General features: G+C 54.5%; 1 protein-coding gene across 4 annotated transcripts; it reads right to left on the reverse strand.

Annotated features, from left to right (window-relative positions):
* Positions 1-5,559: 5,559 nt before the first annotated feature.
* LOC138833103 (alpha-1-antitrypsin-like protein CM55-ST) lies at positions 5,560-9,947 on the reverse strand. Of its 4 annotated transcripts, none has more exons than XM_070031429.1 (5): positions 9,897-9,947; positions 8,557-9,191; positions 7,887-8,157; positions 6,594-6,741; positions 5,560-5,829 (listed from the first exon to the last, which is right to left on the reverse strand). In XM_070031429.1, exons 2-5 carry the CDS (start codon positions 9,185-9,187, stop codon positions 5,638-5,640), a joined length of 1,242 nt encoding a protein of 413 aa, XP_069887530.1. In that variant the 5' UTR covers positions 9,188-9,191; positions 9,897-9,947; the 3' UTR covers positions 5,560-5,637. The 4 variants fall into 4 exon arrangements, with proteins under 4 accessions (XP_069887530.1, XP_069887527.1, XP_069887529.1 ...); XM_070031426.1 differs by having other exon boundaries at positions 8,557-9,218; positions 9,897-9,942; XM_070031428.1 differs by having other exon boundaries at positions 8,557-9,218; positions 9,901-9,931.
* Between the last annotated feature and the right edge of the window lie 6,589 nt (positions 9,948-16,536).

The raw sequence follows: 16,536 nt of genomic DNA on the forward strand, positions 1-16,536 counted from the left end.
GAAGAGGAGGAGCAACAAAGCAGAAGGAGGAGAGGAGCAAGAACACAAGGAGGAGGAGGAGGAGGAGGAGGAGGAGGAGGAGGAGGAGGAGGAGGAGGAGGAGGAGGAGGAGGAGGAGGAGGGAGTAGGAAGAGGAGCTGGTGATGGTCCTGGACCCAGTGGACTGCGCTCCAAGCTCGGAGGGGCTTGGTGTTGCCCCCAGACTGGCTGCTCTTCACCCTGAGGCCTCGGTGGCACATGTGCAATGTGGAGAGTGTCCCTGCCATCACCGTGGGTCCCAGGGGATGAGGAGTGCTGTCACCGCCAGCCCCTCCGCCCCGTCTGAGGACAGCCTGGCCCTGAGAAGGCGCCCAGCAGAAGTTGGCAGTGACGGTGGGTGAGGAGACCCGAGGCTCTGCTCCAGGGGCAGCGTGCGCTCTGAACACAGCAGGAGCGCAGCAGGGTGGGTGAAGCAGGGGCAGGGTGGTCTGCAGCAGTCCAGGCTGGCACAGGCAGCGAGGACCCAATGCTGGCCTCGGCCCTCCCAGGGCCGGCGTGCCAGGCCTGGCTGCTGCATGATGGGCTGCTGACCCCATGATGCTACCAGGCCCATCTCTGAGCTGCTCCAGCCTGTGCTACCCTGATACGCACAGCACAGCAGGCCCCATGAGGTCTCAGAGGTGCTGGGACAAGAAGGATTCACCTGCTTTTTGTCAGAAACCAGCCTTCTTACAAGTATGGCTCTGGAGTCCCTGGAAGAGAGGTTTTGGGGAGGGGAGAATCACAGGATTTCCAGGGTGGGATGGGTGGGCTAGGAACCTGGCCTGAAGGTTCCACCCTGCCCCAAAGCCAGTGCTGGGTCAGGGCCTGCAGTTTGGTGTGCCACCTCTAGAGGGCACAGCACCAATTCCCCCCCCCCCCCCCCGGGGGGGGCCTCCCCTGCATCTTCAGGTGAACCTAAACTACTGTCTTCTGGCTTTTGGTGGCAAGGATGGGTTCAGTTGTGGGAAAGCCCTCGTGAGCCTCTGACTTTCTCCCAGAGGGACAGAAGTTGCCCCAAGAAGGCTAAGGTGGGACTTGAGGTCAGTTAGACACAGCTCTGCCCACTGCCCAGAGGCTCCTTCCTCCCAGAGCTCACTGCCTGGGTGAAGGGTGGGCAGGGAGAAAAATGGGAGAGGGGAGGCATGGGTTGGATCACAAGGACAGAGTTGGGTGTCCCCAGCTGGATCACAAGCACAGAGCACGGTGTCCACAGCTGCCCATGAAGGAAGCCCCACTCCACCTCCCTGGGCTATGCTCAGTGAGTCTCAGGCAAATGTGGAGTCCAGGCCAGGACTGAGCTGACACAGGGGAGAAGGGATGGGGTCCTCTCCATTCAGGGGCAGGAGAGACAGCTGCTGATAGCAGGGCTGGACAGGAGCATGGATACCAAGGATGGGCTGGAGGCTCCGGGAACAGAGAAGGTAGATTGGGTGGGCACAGCCATCTCTGTGGGAGTGGCTGTGGGGAGGGAGTGGGTGTGGAGAGCACTCCCACAGGGACTTGGGACGTGGTGGATCCTGGGCCTAATGCTGGTGTCTGAGCCGTAGGACCCCAGAATTCCCAGTTTAAATGCAGTTATGGGGCTCATATGGATTCAGGGCCATGGACTGAGGTTTGTGCAATGGTCCTGTGCCAGTCCTGCCTGCCCAGCACAGGGACTCGTGAATGTGAAGGACAGTGAGGGACACGGGACCTGGAGTCCACACAAGCTCTCAGGGAGCAAACGACTATGACAAAGAGACCACAGGTGGACAGATGTGAAGGTCACCCTGAGTGACGCCTGGGCCAGCTTGGCCTGTGTTTAATACCATCAAGGAAGGGACCTGCCCAGAGTGGTCATTGCTGTGTGGAGTTTACCACTTTGCCCACAAAGAGGAGACTCTTGGTCTCTTCATCAACGATTATGGCAAGGAATGGGCCATCAAATTTCACCTTGGGAGGATGAGACAAGGGCATGATCTCCAGCAAGGTGGCCCCTGCAGCCTCGGTTCCTTTCTCTTCCAGAGTCAGCACAGCCCTGGCACAGCCTGCACAGGCCATGGTTTCTGACCTGTGCTCTCATGCTCTGTATGTGACCCAGCCCAGACTCACGCCTCAGACTACTCCAGAGATGGCCTCACTCTTGTGGGCTGGGCTCCACAAGATGAAGCAGGACTCAGGCCTTTGTGGAAAAGGAGCATTCTTCGGGGCAGGAAGAAGGGATACAGCCACAGTGATTGGAGGCCAGCACACACCACTGGAGTCAGGCTCATGGTTGTCTCAAACCTTTCAAGGTGTGAGATTGTACAGAAGGAAGCTTCTGGTGGCTTCTACATCCATTCTGGGTCCAGTCGTGGGGCCTAAACTCTGGGCCTGGGCGCTGTCCCTCAGCTCTTCAGCTCAAGGCTAGTGCTCTACCACTTTAGCCACAGTGCCACTTCCGGCTTTTTTCTTTTTGCTTATATGGTGCTGAGGAATCGAACCCAGTGCCTCATACATGCAAGGCAAGCGCTCTACCACTAAGCCACCTTCCCAGCCCCCTCTACATCCATTTTGATTTGGATGTCAGCTCTTAGAAGGAGTGAGACACTGAGGCCCAGCAAATTAGCTTGATGCTGATCATGTCTGCCACCATCCTCACCTCCCTCCCTTCCTCCATGTTTGATGCATCCACAGCTATTTTCACACACCACTTCTGTTAACATGAGGGTGACGGCTGACATCCCTGAGCACATGGGATCTGCTCTATTTGACTCTGAGTGTGCAACATAGTTTCATTATTCTCCTCACATGGCACCCCTGAGTTTCATACTTTGGTGCTTAGACAAGTCATGAAAGGACTTGTCTAAGCAATGAACACTAGGCCACAAAAAGGTGGTAAGGGGCCAGGTGCTGGTGGCTCACACCTGTAATCCTATCTACTCAGGAGGCTGAGATCTGAGGACCAGGGTTCAAAGCCAGCTTGGGCAGGAATGTCGGGGAGACTCTTATGTCTAATAAACCACTAGAAAACCGAAAGTGGTGCTGTAGCACAAGTGGTGAAGCTCTCTTCTTGAGTTGAAGAGCTGAGGGATAGTGCCCAAGCCCAGAGTTCAAGCCCCCCCCCCAAAAAAAGCTGGTAAGGGATGGAGGGACATTCTAACCAGATTTGGGTAGGGGGCAGTGGAGGTAGCACATAATCCCAAACTTGGCTACATTCCTAGATGACTGGTGATCCCACTACAGGGCTTATAGTGAGACAAAAACTCAATTAAAAATAGTTTAGAAAGAAAGAAAGGACGAGAGAAAGAAAGAAAGAAAGAAAGAAAGAAAGAAAGAAAGAAAGAAAGAAAGAAAGAAAGAAAGAAAAGGAAGGAAGGAAGAAAGGAAGAAAGAGAAAGGAAGGAAGAAAGGAAGAAAGAGAAAGGAAGGAAGGAAGAAAGGAAGGAAGGAAGAAAGGAAGGAAGGAAGGAAACCAAAGAAAAGAAACTCAGTTGCTTTGTTTGTGAGCAGGAAGAGAAGACTGGAGAGAGAAGGGCAGGCAGTCAGCAGCTTCCACCAGGCCTAGTACTGCCCTTCCCCTTTTCCCTCTCAGGAAAGGAGAGTGGGAGCACAGCAGGGTGGGTTCAAGCAGGAGCAGGGTAGTCTGCAGCAGTCTAGGCTGGCACAGGCAGCAGGGACCCAACGCTGGCCTCAGCCCTCCCAGCGTCTGTGTGCCAGGCCCGGCTGCTGCATGATGGACTGCCGTCCCCATGATGCTACCAGGCCCATCTCTGAACTGCTCTGGCCTGTGCTACACCCATGCACACAGTACAGCAGGCCCCAGGAGGTCTCAGAGGTGCTGGGAAAAAGAAAGATTCACCTGCGTTTTGCCAGAAACCAGCTTTCTTCCAAGTATGGCCCTGGAGTCTCTGGAAGAGAGGCTTTGGGGAAGTGAGAATCACAGTTTTTCCTGGTCATTCTTCTGATTCAGAACCGTGGGCAGGGGTGGGATGAGTGGTCTAGGAACCTGTCCTGAAGGAGCCCACCCAACCCCGCCCCAAAGCCAGTGATGGGTCAGGGTCTGCAGTTTGGTGTGCCACCACCAGAAGGCACAGTCCCAATCCCCACTGGGGGTCTCCTCTGCATCTTCAGGTGAACTTATACTTCTATCCTGTGGCTTTCAGTAGCAAGGGTGGGTTTGGTTGTGGGAAAGCCTTCCTGGGCCTCTGGCTTTCTCACAGAGGAACAGAAGTTGCCCCAAGCAGGCTAAGGTGAGACATGTTCTCAGTTAGACAAAGCTCTGCCCACCCCCAGAGGCTCCTTCCTCTCAGCGCTCACTGCCTGGGAGAGGGGTGGGCAGGCAGGGAAATGGAAATGTCCAGCCTGTGGCAAAAGCTTTGTGTAGCAGAGGGCAGACTCTCATGCCCTTTAGTCCTTCCCTCCTTCCCACCAGTGACTTATCTCCTCATCTCCCCTGTTGGACACAGGCAGAGGAGCAAGCTCAGCCCTGCACCCATGCCCTGTGCCCTCTGAGGTTGAGCAGGAGCAGGAGCAGCACTGTTGCTGCAGGGAGTGTGGAGACACGCTACGTGATGGTTGTTTGTTGGGTGTGCCTCAGGGGTCTGCATAGGGTGTGTGGTGGACATGCTGACCTCTTCCTCCCCTGCCTGTCCCATGACAAGGGCTGCTCCAGCACAGCCTCCTGTATGACAGAAAACCTGGGTTGTCCTGAAGACCATGAGGGGGGCCATGGGCAGCCCAGGATGGCTCTGCCCATAGCACGGCCTCAGCTGCTGGCCTTCCTCTCCTGTATCCCAGGAGCCCTTGGGACTGACCTTCCAGAAGCCTGTACGGCACTGCCATGTTCCCAACACCAAGGAAGAGAAAGAGATACATGGGAAGTGGCCTTGAGATGGTGGTAGAGTTTGAGGAGGAGACAGAGGCTGAGATCCTATCTTCCTGCTCAGGGGGAGAGGGGAGGCATGGGCTGGATCACCAGAACAGAGCTGGGTGTCCCCAGCTGGATCACAAGCACAGAGCTCAGTGTCCACAGTTGCCCATGCAGGAAGGCTCCAGTCCACCTCCCTGAGCTATGATCTGTGAGTCTCAGGCAGATATGGAGTCCAGGCCAGGACTGAGCTGATAAGGGGAGGAGAAGAGATGGGGTCCTCTCCATTCAGGGGCAAGAGAGGTCACCACTGATGCCATGGCTGGACAGGAGCATGGATACCAAGGCTGGGCTGGAGGCTCCGGGAACAGAGAAGGCAGCATTGGGTGGGCACAGCCATCTCTATGGAAGTGGCTGTGGGGAGGGAGTGTGTGTGGGGAGCACTCCCACAGGGACTTGGGACGTGGTAGATCCTAGGCCTAATGCTGGTGTCTGAGCCATAGGACCCCAGAATTCCCAGACCAAATGCAGTTCTAGGGTTCAGATGGATTCAGGGCCATCGACTGAGGTCTCTGACATGGTCCTGTGCCAGTCCTGCCTGTCCAGCACAGGAACTCATGAATGTAAAGGACGGTGAAGGATGGGGGACTTGGAGTCCACACAAGCTCTCAGGTGCAAAGGACGTTACAGAGACCACATTGTGACAGATGTGAAGGTCACCCTGAATGTGGCCTGGACCAGCTTGGCCTGTGTTTAATGCCATCAAGGAAAGGACCTTCCTAGAGAGGTCACTGCTTTGTGGGATTCACCACTTTGCCCACGAAGAGGGGACTGTCAGTCTCTTTTTCAGTGATTACAATAATGAATGGGCGGTTAAATATCACCTCCGGGGGAAGAGATGTGGCCATGACACCCAAAGATGTGGCCCCTGCAGCCTCGGTTCCTTTCTCGTCCAGGGTCAGCACAGCCTTGTGCACAGCCTAAGGAGAGATGTGCAGATGGGTTCTGACCTGTGCTCTCATGCTCTGCACACCACCCAGCCCAGACCCACGCTGCAAACAGCTCCAGGGTCGGCCTCTCTGGGGTGTTTCCCCAGGAAAGTCCTGCTGCCTCATGACTGAACACAAAGGCCTCTGTCTGTCCAACCCTAGTGTGACCCAGCTGCTCCCTTGGTCTCTCCCACACAGAGCTCGGAGTGGAGATGCCCTTTATCCATGTCTCCTGTACATTGCTCTCCCTCTGTGTGCTGGGAGCTCCTTGAACAGGTCTGAAGGTGACCTTCAAAGGGCCCTGTCCCCACGGTGTGCAGATGTGCTGCACTGGTAGCCTTGGGTGTTTTCACTTTCATCAACAAATGGTTTTGGGAGGGTCTGGTGTTCCTAATTAAAATACGGTAGTGAAATAGTCCTTCTAGATGGTACATGTGGAAAAATTTAGAACATTCTCTGAGATCATTAATTCTAAACTGAGTGGAGAAATGAGCCCAAGGACTCCTGGGATCTGTGGAAAAAGCGAGCGAGGCTCTGTGAGAAACCTCTGAGCAGTTCCCCAGCACATGAGCCAAATGGGAGCTGCCTTTCCCACCGTGTCTCCTGCACCCATCCTCTCTGTGAGCCCTCAGAGCTCAGCCTGGACCTTAGTGGTGATGTGGCCCCTTCCTCAGCCCCGAGCCTGAGCTATGAATTCTAGGTCCTGTTAATGCCCCAAAGGCACCCGAGAAAACACCCTCATCAGGTGACCTCACCTTGGAGACCTTCAGTGGGACGTCCTCGGTGACCTTGGAAAGGTCAGCACCGTTGCTGAAGACCGTGGTGATGCCCAGTGCGCTCAGGACAGACTTCAGGTCATAGGTTCCAGAGATGGACAGTTTAGGGAAGTATATATCTGCAGAGCTGCCATGAGGGAAAGATCACAAAGGAGGATTTCAGCATTTCTCCCAGTGTACCAGGAATGCCATGTAAGACTGTCTTCTTTTCTGGCTTTTCCTCCCACAGTTCCCGGGCTGTGTCCACAGCCGGATGGCAGCTCCTTGGGTCCTCTACACCCAGTGCCAGTGGAGTTTAATATCAATGGACTCCCTGTGTCCTGAAGAGGCTGAATTGCCCCTGCGTCTGAGAAGCCCTGCAGGCAGATGCAGAGTGAGCTCCTGGAGTCAGGCTCATCCTGCCCTGTGTGTCTGCTCATCTGTCCTCTGCCAGGGACATGCCTGGACTTCATACTCTGGGTATCTGTGCACAAGGAGCAGAGTGCTGTCCACCTCTCATCAAGGAGAGAAAATGCCCCTGATGCTGAAGGCTGGGCCTCTGTTAGTGTCTGGCCCTCAGGCTCTGCAATTGGTTCTGGCCTCAGCCTGGCCTTGTGGTCTGTGCACAGCCTGGTTCAGGGTCTGATGAGGAGCCAGCTGGAGTGGAGTGGTGACCCCTCTGCTCACGGTCAGCCTTGCCTTGTGTCTGCTGTGTTTCTGTGTCTCACAGCGTTCACCACTCTTCCGTGCAGCAGGCCCTGCTCACTGCTGATGCACCAGTGTGTGCTGATCCGAGGGCCAGGCTCTAGGGTGATGGACACCTAGGAGTGGATAAACCACTGGTCTGGGGTCAGAGCCCTGGAGCCTCCTGCCTGAGTGTCCAGCACTGTCTCATGCTGACCTTCCATGTTCTGGGCCTTTAAAGTCAGACATTCCCATGGCCATCCTGGACTCTCTGCCTTAGGCCACTCTCCTTGTGCTTTATTGCTGTGGCCTGTCCTGCTGCACTGCCTCTGCACTGGATCTCACTATGGGAAAGTCTGTCCTCTGGGGAGCATGTCCCTGAACAGCTCACGGGCTCCTACTCTGTCTCTTCCCAAGCCCCTGCTGCTTCTCCCTGAACTGAGCACAGGCCGTGTGTTTCAGCACAAGTTTATACCCTCAGTTAGAGCCAAGGGCTGCTCCCCTACTCCCAACTCCTCCTCCCCACCCCTGCCTGTCCTGTCCTGATGGTCAGCCCTGACATGGCTCAGAGGTTTGGGCTTTTGGGTTAGTCCCCGCCTGAGGTGTCACCTTATGTCAGTTTTGTGCAGGAACTTGCTAATGATGCTTCTTGTAAGTGTGGCCTCCAGGTGTGGCATCTTGCCCTGGTCTGGCAGGAAGAAGATGGCGGTGGCATTGCCCTGGTAGTCCATCAGTAGGACCCAGCTGGACAGCTTGCTGCAGTAATGGACTCGGAACATGCCCAGCCGGTGCATCATGGGCACCTTCACCACGGTGTCCTCATCCACATGGAAGTCCCCCTCGCTGGTTTGCTCCGGGTTGAAAGGTTTGTCCCACTTGCCTGGATTGGAGGGGGACACAGGTGATTGGGCTTAGGTTTAGGGAGGCCAGGGGATCCAGGAGACTCTGGTGTCTTTGGTGAGACTTGGAGCTCAGCTGCGTCAAGCACAGGAGATCTGCGCTCAGCCGTCCTGACCACTCTGGGGACTCAGTGATGAGAGGACATAGGGAATTTCTGTGTCACAGGGGAGGCTGCCCTCCTGGCTGATCAGGGGACATCTGCATTTGCATATATGATTATTAAGAGGAGCATTACAAAGACAGTTTGGATTATCAGTCATATTTTGGCACCTGCACACTGGGCATCCTCTCCTCTGTGAATTAGTCTTTCAGTTAACCACTTGGGGCACTGACTGGTGTGTTTCCATGGGAACCAGCTGGGATGGCTGTGCAGCCTTACCTTTAAAGAGAATGTAATTCACCAGGGCAAGCACGGTGTCTTTGTCCAGGTCTTTCACAAGGTCCACAATTTTCCCCTGTGTGCCCTTCTCCACGTATTTGTTGATCTGCTTCTTGGCTTCTTCAGGGTCAGTGAAGTCAACGGTGAAGGCCTCTGACTGGTACAGGTTCTTCACATCCATTGAAAATGGCTCCAGGAGCTTCACGTTCTCGTTGATGAACAAGCCACTGCCTGTCGTCAGCTCGAGCTGGTTGCTGGGCCTGTTGAGGGAGTGGAGGAGGCTCTGGAAGCCTGCGTGGATGTCTGCCTCTGGCATCTCTGTGATGTTGAAGCCCAGGCCCTCCAGGATCTCTGAGTGGGTGGGACCCTTGGTGCCCAGAGAGAGCATGGCCAAGGCCGCGGCAATGTTCACAGGACAGAAGAAGATATTGGTGGTATTGGATTGCTTAGCCAGTTCCCGGTACAGGCTGAAGGTAAAGTCGGCCAAGTTTGGGGTGATCCTGTGAAAGGCTGGGTGTTTCTGGTCCTGCTGGGGAGCAGCAGTCTCCTGAACATCTTCAGCCAGGCGGCCGGGGAACAGGCAGCATAGGCTGGCCAGCAGCAGGAGGCCCCATGCGATAGAGGATGGCATTGTCCTGCAGGACAGAGAAAGGAACACAGCCCTGAGGCAGGGCCACAATCACCCCATTGACACCATGATAGATCAACTCGGTGCATCAGACATTGGACCAGGCCTTTTTTCTTTGCTGTGTTTTCACCACAGAACAAAGATGAGGCAAGCTATAGACCAGGTGCAATATACCAACTGCCCAGCCCCTTCACCTGTCATATTAGAGTCACAAGAATTGGAGAAAGCTTGGATGTGGCCTGGTTGCATGAAGAGTGACGGGGTTGCTGTGGCTAACATGTGAGGCCAGGTACCTGGGAGCCATGGAGGCCTGCAGGCAGAGGCCTGAGAGGAACTTCCTAATGAGATTGGGGTTAGGCTGGGTCCCTGGCTCTCCCTCTGGCCTTATCCTATCCATACACAGAGCAAGCTTCCCATGTCCCCAAGTAGGGATGCACAGTAGTAAGAGGCACCTTTAGACCCAAGGCTCCGCTGTGGCCCAGTCTCGGCTCCCCAGGCCTGGGGATCAGATGTCCTGTGCCTTACCAAGAAACTGCCCAGGATCTGGGAGGCCTGGGAACAGGACAGGACCACAGGGTCTGCATTACCATGACCACCTAGCCTGGCTGCAGCCAGCCCTATCCCCTCTGCCTCCTTGGGATCCAGGCCTGCTGCCTGCTGGGTGGTGCAGGGTCCTGGGGGCCCATTGAGCTCTCCCCGAGGGTGGACGTACTTACGGCTCTCTGTGCCAGGGGTGTCCTGGGGACAGAGCCCTGTCCTTCTCTGTATTTAAGCAGGGGATGGAAAGGGACCTGGGAGGCTGCTAGTTAATATTAACCCAGGTCACCCCATGTTGGACAGAAGCAAACAGACTGAGGGACTAAGTCCATTGGCTAGGTGCTGAGCCTCCTGCCCGCCCACACTATTGTCATCCCCTGGGCAGTGCCTAGCCCTGGGCCCCACAGCCACCCTGGAGACTGTCCCTAGCTTCTTGGGGCCAAGGTAGAGTGGGTGGCATGAGTTAGCTGGCTCTGGGACATGATATGGCTTTGCGTGTGTGACCCGCGAGGCGTTTCCCCTGTGTTGGTGGCTGAGGTCCCATATTCACAATGTGCTGGTCAGGATGTACACAGAACTCGAGTATAGGACCCCCATGAGTATGGGGAGGGGCTTTGTTTGGGTCTGTCCAGGCGCTGTCCACGCTGCCATCCAGCGGCTCTGAGCAGGAGGAGGTTCCATGTCCCCTGTCCTGGCCTGTTTAGTCTCTGGGAAGCCCAGTGACATGCATTGGCCACCTGACATTTTCCTGGGAATGAGGCCTCATCCTGGGCAGGGCTGGTGGCTTTGCAGTCCAAGGTCAGAGTCTGTGGGACTCCACTGATGGTGGACTTTTGTAAAACCTGCACGCAAGCTTGTCTCTCCTGTGCAGCCCTAGGCTGGTCCACACCTAGGGCTGCTGTGTGTGTATGGGATAGACTTGTGCCTGGACCATTTCACCCTTCTCTCTCACCAACACCATCATCCCTCCAGTATGAGCTCTGTCATGGTAATCATGGGGTCACCATGGTGGGGACAGCCCCCTGGGGAGACCTCCTCATTATGGAACAACCCTCGGGCATTTCTGTAACCCCTTTGTGGTCTGTGGGAGGCCTGGATGCAGAGTTCAAGGCCGCCCGGAGCCTGGTGCCCAGGGCGCTCAGGCAGCCCTTTGTCATGGCGCCTGGTAGTGGGTGGGGTTGAGGTGCTTCCTCTAGGCACACTCTGTGTGGGTGTCCCCAGTGGACTCTGTGGGAGACTCTGCACCCCACTCCCCTTGCAGGAAAAGGGACACTGGCCTCAGCGATTCTCCTTGCTCTCTCTCCCATGAGGCCCCCATCACTGGCTTCTAGTCTTTGTCAAGGCTCTGTCCCTGCGTGCACTCAGGCTTGGGAAGCCAGGCTGAGGCGGGGCTGCAGGCTGCCCCCTACTCCCTGCTCCTCACCCCCTCTCCCATCTTGGGCCTCCAGTTTCCCATCTTATAATGGCCTCCCTGGAAGCCCGGCTGCGCCTCCCATCTGTGCTAGGTGGGCAGCCACAGGTGCCCTGTGTGTCCTGTTTTCCCACACTCAGCACCTGCAGGTAGGTGAGTGGCCTAGAGGTGCTGGAAGATCCCCTACCTGGAATTCCTGGTGTCTCTGTCGAAGCCGCGTGTAGCCCAGACCTCTCCTCAGAGCTGGGCAGGTCAGATCAGCACTCCCAGGGCTGCAGTGAGGGCCAGGAGCCACCCAAGCTCCCAGCTTCCTCTTCTGCCAGCATGGCCCAAGGACGTGGTCCAGGAGGGGATGGGGGCTGAGAGAGGAAGGGACCTCCCTCTGCCAGGTGCACAGGAATCCAGCCCTTGCTGGCCCTGGCAGGCCTCTGGACTCCTTCAGTACTGAAAGGAATCCTTCCCATCCATCCAATGGGAGCACGCAGGGACAAGTAGGCTCAGGACAAAGATTATGATAAGGTTTATTAGAGGGGCCATATTTCCAAGGAGATAGAGCACACAGCACCTGTCCCTGTCCAGGTAGCAGGAGGGTCTGGGGGCAGGAAGTAAGGTAGGTGTGTACTCAGGTAGGTCTGGCCAGCTGTATGGCTAGAACTCTAGGGCTGGGAAGAACTCAGGTCTGGTAGCCGAGGATCAAAGGTGAGCATAATGGTAACAAGTACCTGCCATGTCTGAGCTGTGTGACCCTGAAAGACAGCTGCCCACACTGACTTCTAAGAGAAACTGTTGCCCATCATCCATCAGAGGAACAATGGCACTTGCTCAGATCTCTAGAATAACAGGCTTTGCCTTCTGGCACAGAACCCTGCCCAGCACCTTGGCAAGGTTTCCGGGCCAGGTTCAGAGAGAAGAAGCCTGCCTTGTCCTATAGTACCCAGCAGCGGCCCCTGCATCTGGCAAGGGGCTGTGTGCTGTGTGTGCCAGGAGGGCCCTTGCTGAGTGCAGAGAGGGTCACACGTTGGCGCTGAGGCATTGGGAGGGAGAAGGACACAGAGTCGAGGCAGCTGGGAGTTGGGAAGGGTGAGGAACTGGCTTGATCTGTGTAGGTCAAGGGCTGCATGCTTAGCCCTGATTCTCCCTTGGCCCTTCGAGGGCTCTGATGATCTGGGGAAATGGATACAGATACAAGGATACAAGAAGCATTGGGTCTCACAGATGATGGGGCCCAGACATTAGAGGTTGACCCGTCCCAACCAGGCCTCACTGGGGAGACCTTGCCACTAGTTACTTTCTGACATCATCTGTTTGGTCATCTGAGCTGATTTCCCACAGTGAACCCATCCTGGTGCCTCCCATAGGTGGCTATACACAAGGGACACCTGGTGACCCGCCTCTGCCTAGAGACAGTAGCACGTGGTCTGAGGCCACCATGCTGAGCACGGACTGTGACATAGTACCAGGAAGGACAGATGGATGACTGTGTGAGGGACCTTGCTTCAGGGGCTCAAGGGAGGCTGTCCTGGGAGACTGCAATCTACCTGATAAACACACAAACCATTAGGACACAGCTCTCTTCAGTGGCTGAGGTTCCTGGTTCAAGTCCCACTCCACTACCTTGTTTGTGAGCTCTTAGTCAAGACATCTAAACTCTCTGTATAGGCAGTGTTGTCTCTGAATAGGGCCACAAGTGCCCTATTCAAGGGATGGGAAAGAGGTAATGAGGTGACAAGGTGGCATGGATTCAGGCAGCCTCTGGTCCATTAATGGCTGACAATCTTGCTAACTACCCGTGGTCTTGGTGGGTGATGGGCCTGGGAAGTCTTCCTGATGGGGGTCAGCACAGTGACATCTGTGTTTGGCCCCAGCTAGAGGAGTAGCATTCTCCTAGATGAAAGTTCTACTTCTCCAAAATAGGGTCCATTCCCCTTTCAGAGGACTCCTGCCCATTTCATTACTTGAAGGGCACAGAGCCAGGTGTGGTTCATTTCTTCCTGAGGTCCTGTGATGAACTGGGGCATGTGGCACTGCTGGCCACACAGACACAAATTCAGGACAGATCTTCCTTTCACTTCTCTGAGGCTCAGCTTCCCCATCTATAAGGCAGCAAGCAATGGGATTGTTTCTCACGCAGCTGTTAGGCGGACGGAGAAAAGGTCTGGGGGAAGTTTCACACACAGTCTCTGACGTTGGCATGGCAGGCACCTGTGCCCCTTCTCCTGCCTGCTGCTTCAGCCTCTGTCTTCTGGGAGAGGAACTGTGTGGCACCATCTTCTTCCCTCCTACTTGGCTCTTGCCAAACCTACCTTTGCCAAATCCTGATTGTGGGTGACCTGTGGGGTGGTTTCCTGTGTGGGGACAGTTCCAGCATTTTCTGGAACAATGTGTATGCCTACTCACAGCTGAATCATGTCACCACCCATCCTTTCTCAGCTAGAGCAAAGAAGGAGAGTCTGTGGGCTGTGGCCAGCAACAGGGTGAAGAGAGGCAGGGAAAATGAAGCTCAGCTCCGCCCCTTCCACATGGAGGTAGGGAACCTCTTCTTGGCATGGTCCTTCCTTGCACCTTACTTTATCTCTGCTCTTTTCATATTCTGAGCCAGAAAGGACATCATGAATCCGGCAAATGTTAAGAGTCAACCTGTCCCATTTCACTCTACCCAGGATGAACGTTCTGGACAGTTTGTCACTTTGCCCTGTTGAGTGGGCTCTTTCCATCTGCGGAGGTTCCTGTTGACTTTTTCCCCTCTATCAATGGCAATGACACTGCCTACCCCACCCCCATCCTCTCTCATCCCAGGACATGGGGTGCTGAGCTCCTATTGGGAAGAAAAACATCAGGGGGTGGCGAGGACCTCAGCGAAGCGCAGGCAGGGCTGGCTGGGCGAGCAGGACTCCCCTGGCCCCAGCGCTGAGGGCAGGCAGCAGGCCTCTGGGCCTTGTTGTCCACAGCTCAGCCCTGGGGAGGTGGCTCACACCACAGAGCTGTGCTTCCTGGAACTTGCCCAGCTCAGAGGCTGGCAGGAGGTGGATCCATCTGCCCTGTACACTTTTCCTGTTATCAGAGCATTTCTGTTTGCTTGGCTTCTCTGAGTCCTCCACTGCTGTCATTTCCAACACACATTCTTACGTGTACTCCAACACAGGTGTTATTCTTCTATCCTCACAGATTCATCCAGAACACGTGCTGCCTGTCAGGTTCTAAAGGATGTAGTTGGATCCACTTATCCAGTCTCAGGTACAAATTGGCCAGGAGGGAGTACCTCTGGCACACACAAAAACCAATAAGCTTGGGAGAAAACAGAGAATTTCTTGAGGGTGGCAGAGGGGTAGGGGGCAATGGGGTACAGAGCATGTGGGAAAATGGGAGTTGGAAGTGGCCTAGGCTCCTCAAGATGAAGCAGGACTCAGGCCTTTGTGGAAAAGGAGCATTCTTTGGGGCAGAAAGAAGGGATACAGCCACAGTGATTGGAGGCCAACACACAGCACTGGACTCAGGCTCATGGATGTCTCAAACCTTTCAAGGTGTGAGATTGTACAGAAGGAAGCTTCTGGTGGCTTCGACATCCATTTTGATTTGGATGTCAGCTCTTAGAAGGAGTGAGACACTGAGGCCCAGCAAATTAGCTTGATGCTGATCATGTCTGCCACCATCTTCACCTCCCTCCCTTCCTCCGTGTTTGATGCATCCACAGCTATTTGCACATACCACTTCTGTTAACATGATGGTGATGCCTGACATACCTGAGAACATGGGACCTGTTCTATTTGACTCTCAGTGTACAAAACAGTTTCATTAGTGTGTAACAAAGTTTTATTATTCTCCTCACATGGCACCCCTGAATTTCATACATTGGTGATTAGACAAGTCAAGAAAGGATCTTAGGGGCCCAAGCAATGAGCACTAGGCCAGAACAAAGCTGGTAAGGGGCCAGGTGCCCGAGGCTCACACCTGTAATCCTATCTACACAGCCTGGGCAGGAAGGTCCGGGTGACTCTTATCTCTAATAAAGTACTAGAAAACCGGAAGTGGTGCTGTAGCTCAAGTAGTAAAGCTCTCTCCATGAGCTGAAGAGCTGAGGGATAATGCCCAAGCTCAGAGTTCAAGCCTTATGACCAATAATAATAATAATAATAAAGCTGGTAAGGGATGGAGGGACATTCTATCAAGGTTTGGGTAGGGGGGCAGTGGAGGTAGCACATTATCCCAAAGCTTGGCTACATTCCTAGACAGCAGGTGATCCAACTGCATGGCTAATAGTGAGACTAAAGCTCAATAAAAATAGTTTAGAAAGAAAGAAAAGAAAAAAAGGACAAAAGCAAGCAAGCAAGCAAGCAAGCAAGCAAGCAAGAAAGAAAGAAAGAAAGAAAGAAAGAAAGAAAGAAAGAAAGAAAGAAAGAAAGAAAGAAAGAAAGAAAGAAAGAAAAAAGAAAAAGGAAGGAAAGAAGAAAGAGAAAAGAAAGAAAAAGAGAAGAAAGAAAGAGAGAGAGAGAAAGAAAGAAAGAAGGAAAGAAAGAAAGAAAGAAAGAAAGAAAGAAAGAAAGAAAGAAAGAAAGAAAAAGAAAGAAAGAGAGAAAGGAAAAAAAAAGAAACCCAGCTATTTTGTTTGTGAGCTAGAAGAGAAGATTGGAGACAGGAGAGCTGGCAGGTCCGCAGCTTCCACCAGGCCTAGTACTGCCCTTCCCCTTTTCCCTCTCAGGAAAGGGGAGTGGGAGCACAGCAGGGCAGGTTCAAGCAGGAGCAGGGTGGTCTGCAGCAGTCCAGGCTGGCACAGGCAGCAGGGACCCAACGCTGGCCTTGGCTCTCCCAGCGTCCACGTGCCAGGCCCGGCTGCTGCATGATGGGCTACCATCCCCATGATGCTACCAGGCCCATCTCCGAGCTGCTCTGGCCTGTGCTACACCCATACACACAGCACAGCAGGCCCCAGGAGGTCTCAGAGGTGCTGGAAAAAGAAAGATTCACCTGCTTTTTGCCAGAAACCAGCTTTCTTCCAAGTATGGCCCTGGAGTCCCTGGAAGAGGGGCTTTGGGGAGGTGAGAATCAGTTTTTCCTGGTCATTCTTCTGATTCAGAACCGTGGGCAGGGGTGGGATGGGTGGTCTAGGAACCTGTCCTGAAGGAGCCCACTCAACCCCGCCCCAAAGCCAGTGATGGGTCAGGGTCTGCAGTTTGGTGTGCCACCACCAGAAGGCACAGTCCCAACTCCCCACTGGGGACCTCCTCTGCATCTTCAGGTGAACTTATACTTCTATCCTGTGGCTTTCAGTAGCAAGGGTGGTTTTGGGTTGTGGGAAAGCCTTCCTGGGCCTCTGGCTTTCTCACAGAGGAACAGAAGTTGCCCCAAGCAGGCTAAGGAGGGAGCTGAGCTCAGTTAGACACAGCTCTGCCCATTGTCCAGAGCTCCT

The sequence above is a fragment of the Dipodomys merriami genome, unplaced genomic scaffold, assembly GCF_024711535.1.
Source record: "Dipodomys merriami isolate MVZ:Mamm:240054 unplaced genomic scaffold, mDipMer1.0.p SCAF_200, whole genome shotgun sequence".
Classification (NCBI taxonomy): Eukaryota; Metazoa; Chordata; class Mammalia; order Rodentia; family Heteromyidae; genus Dipodomys; species Dipodomys merriami.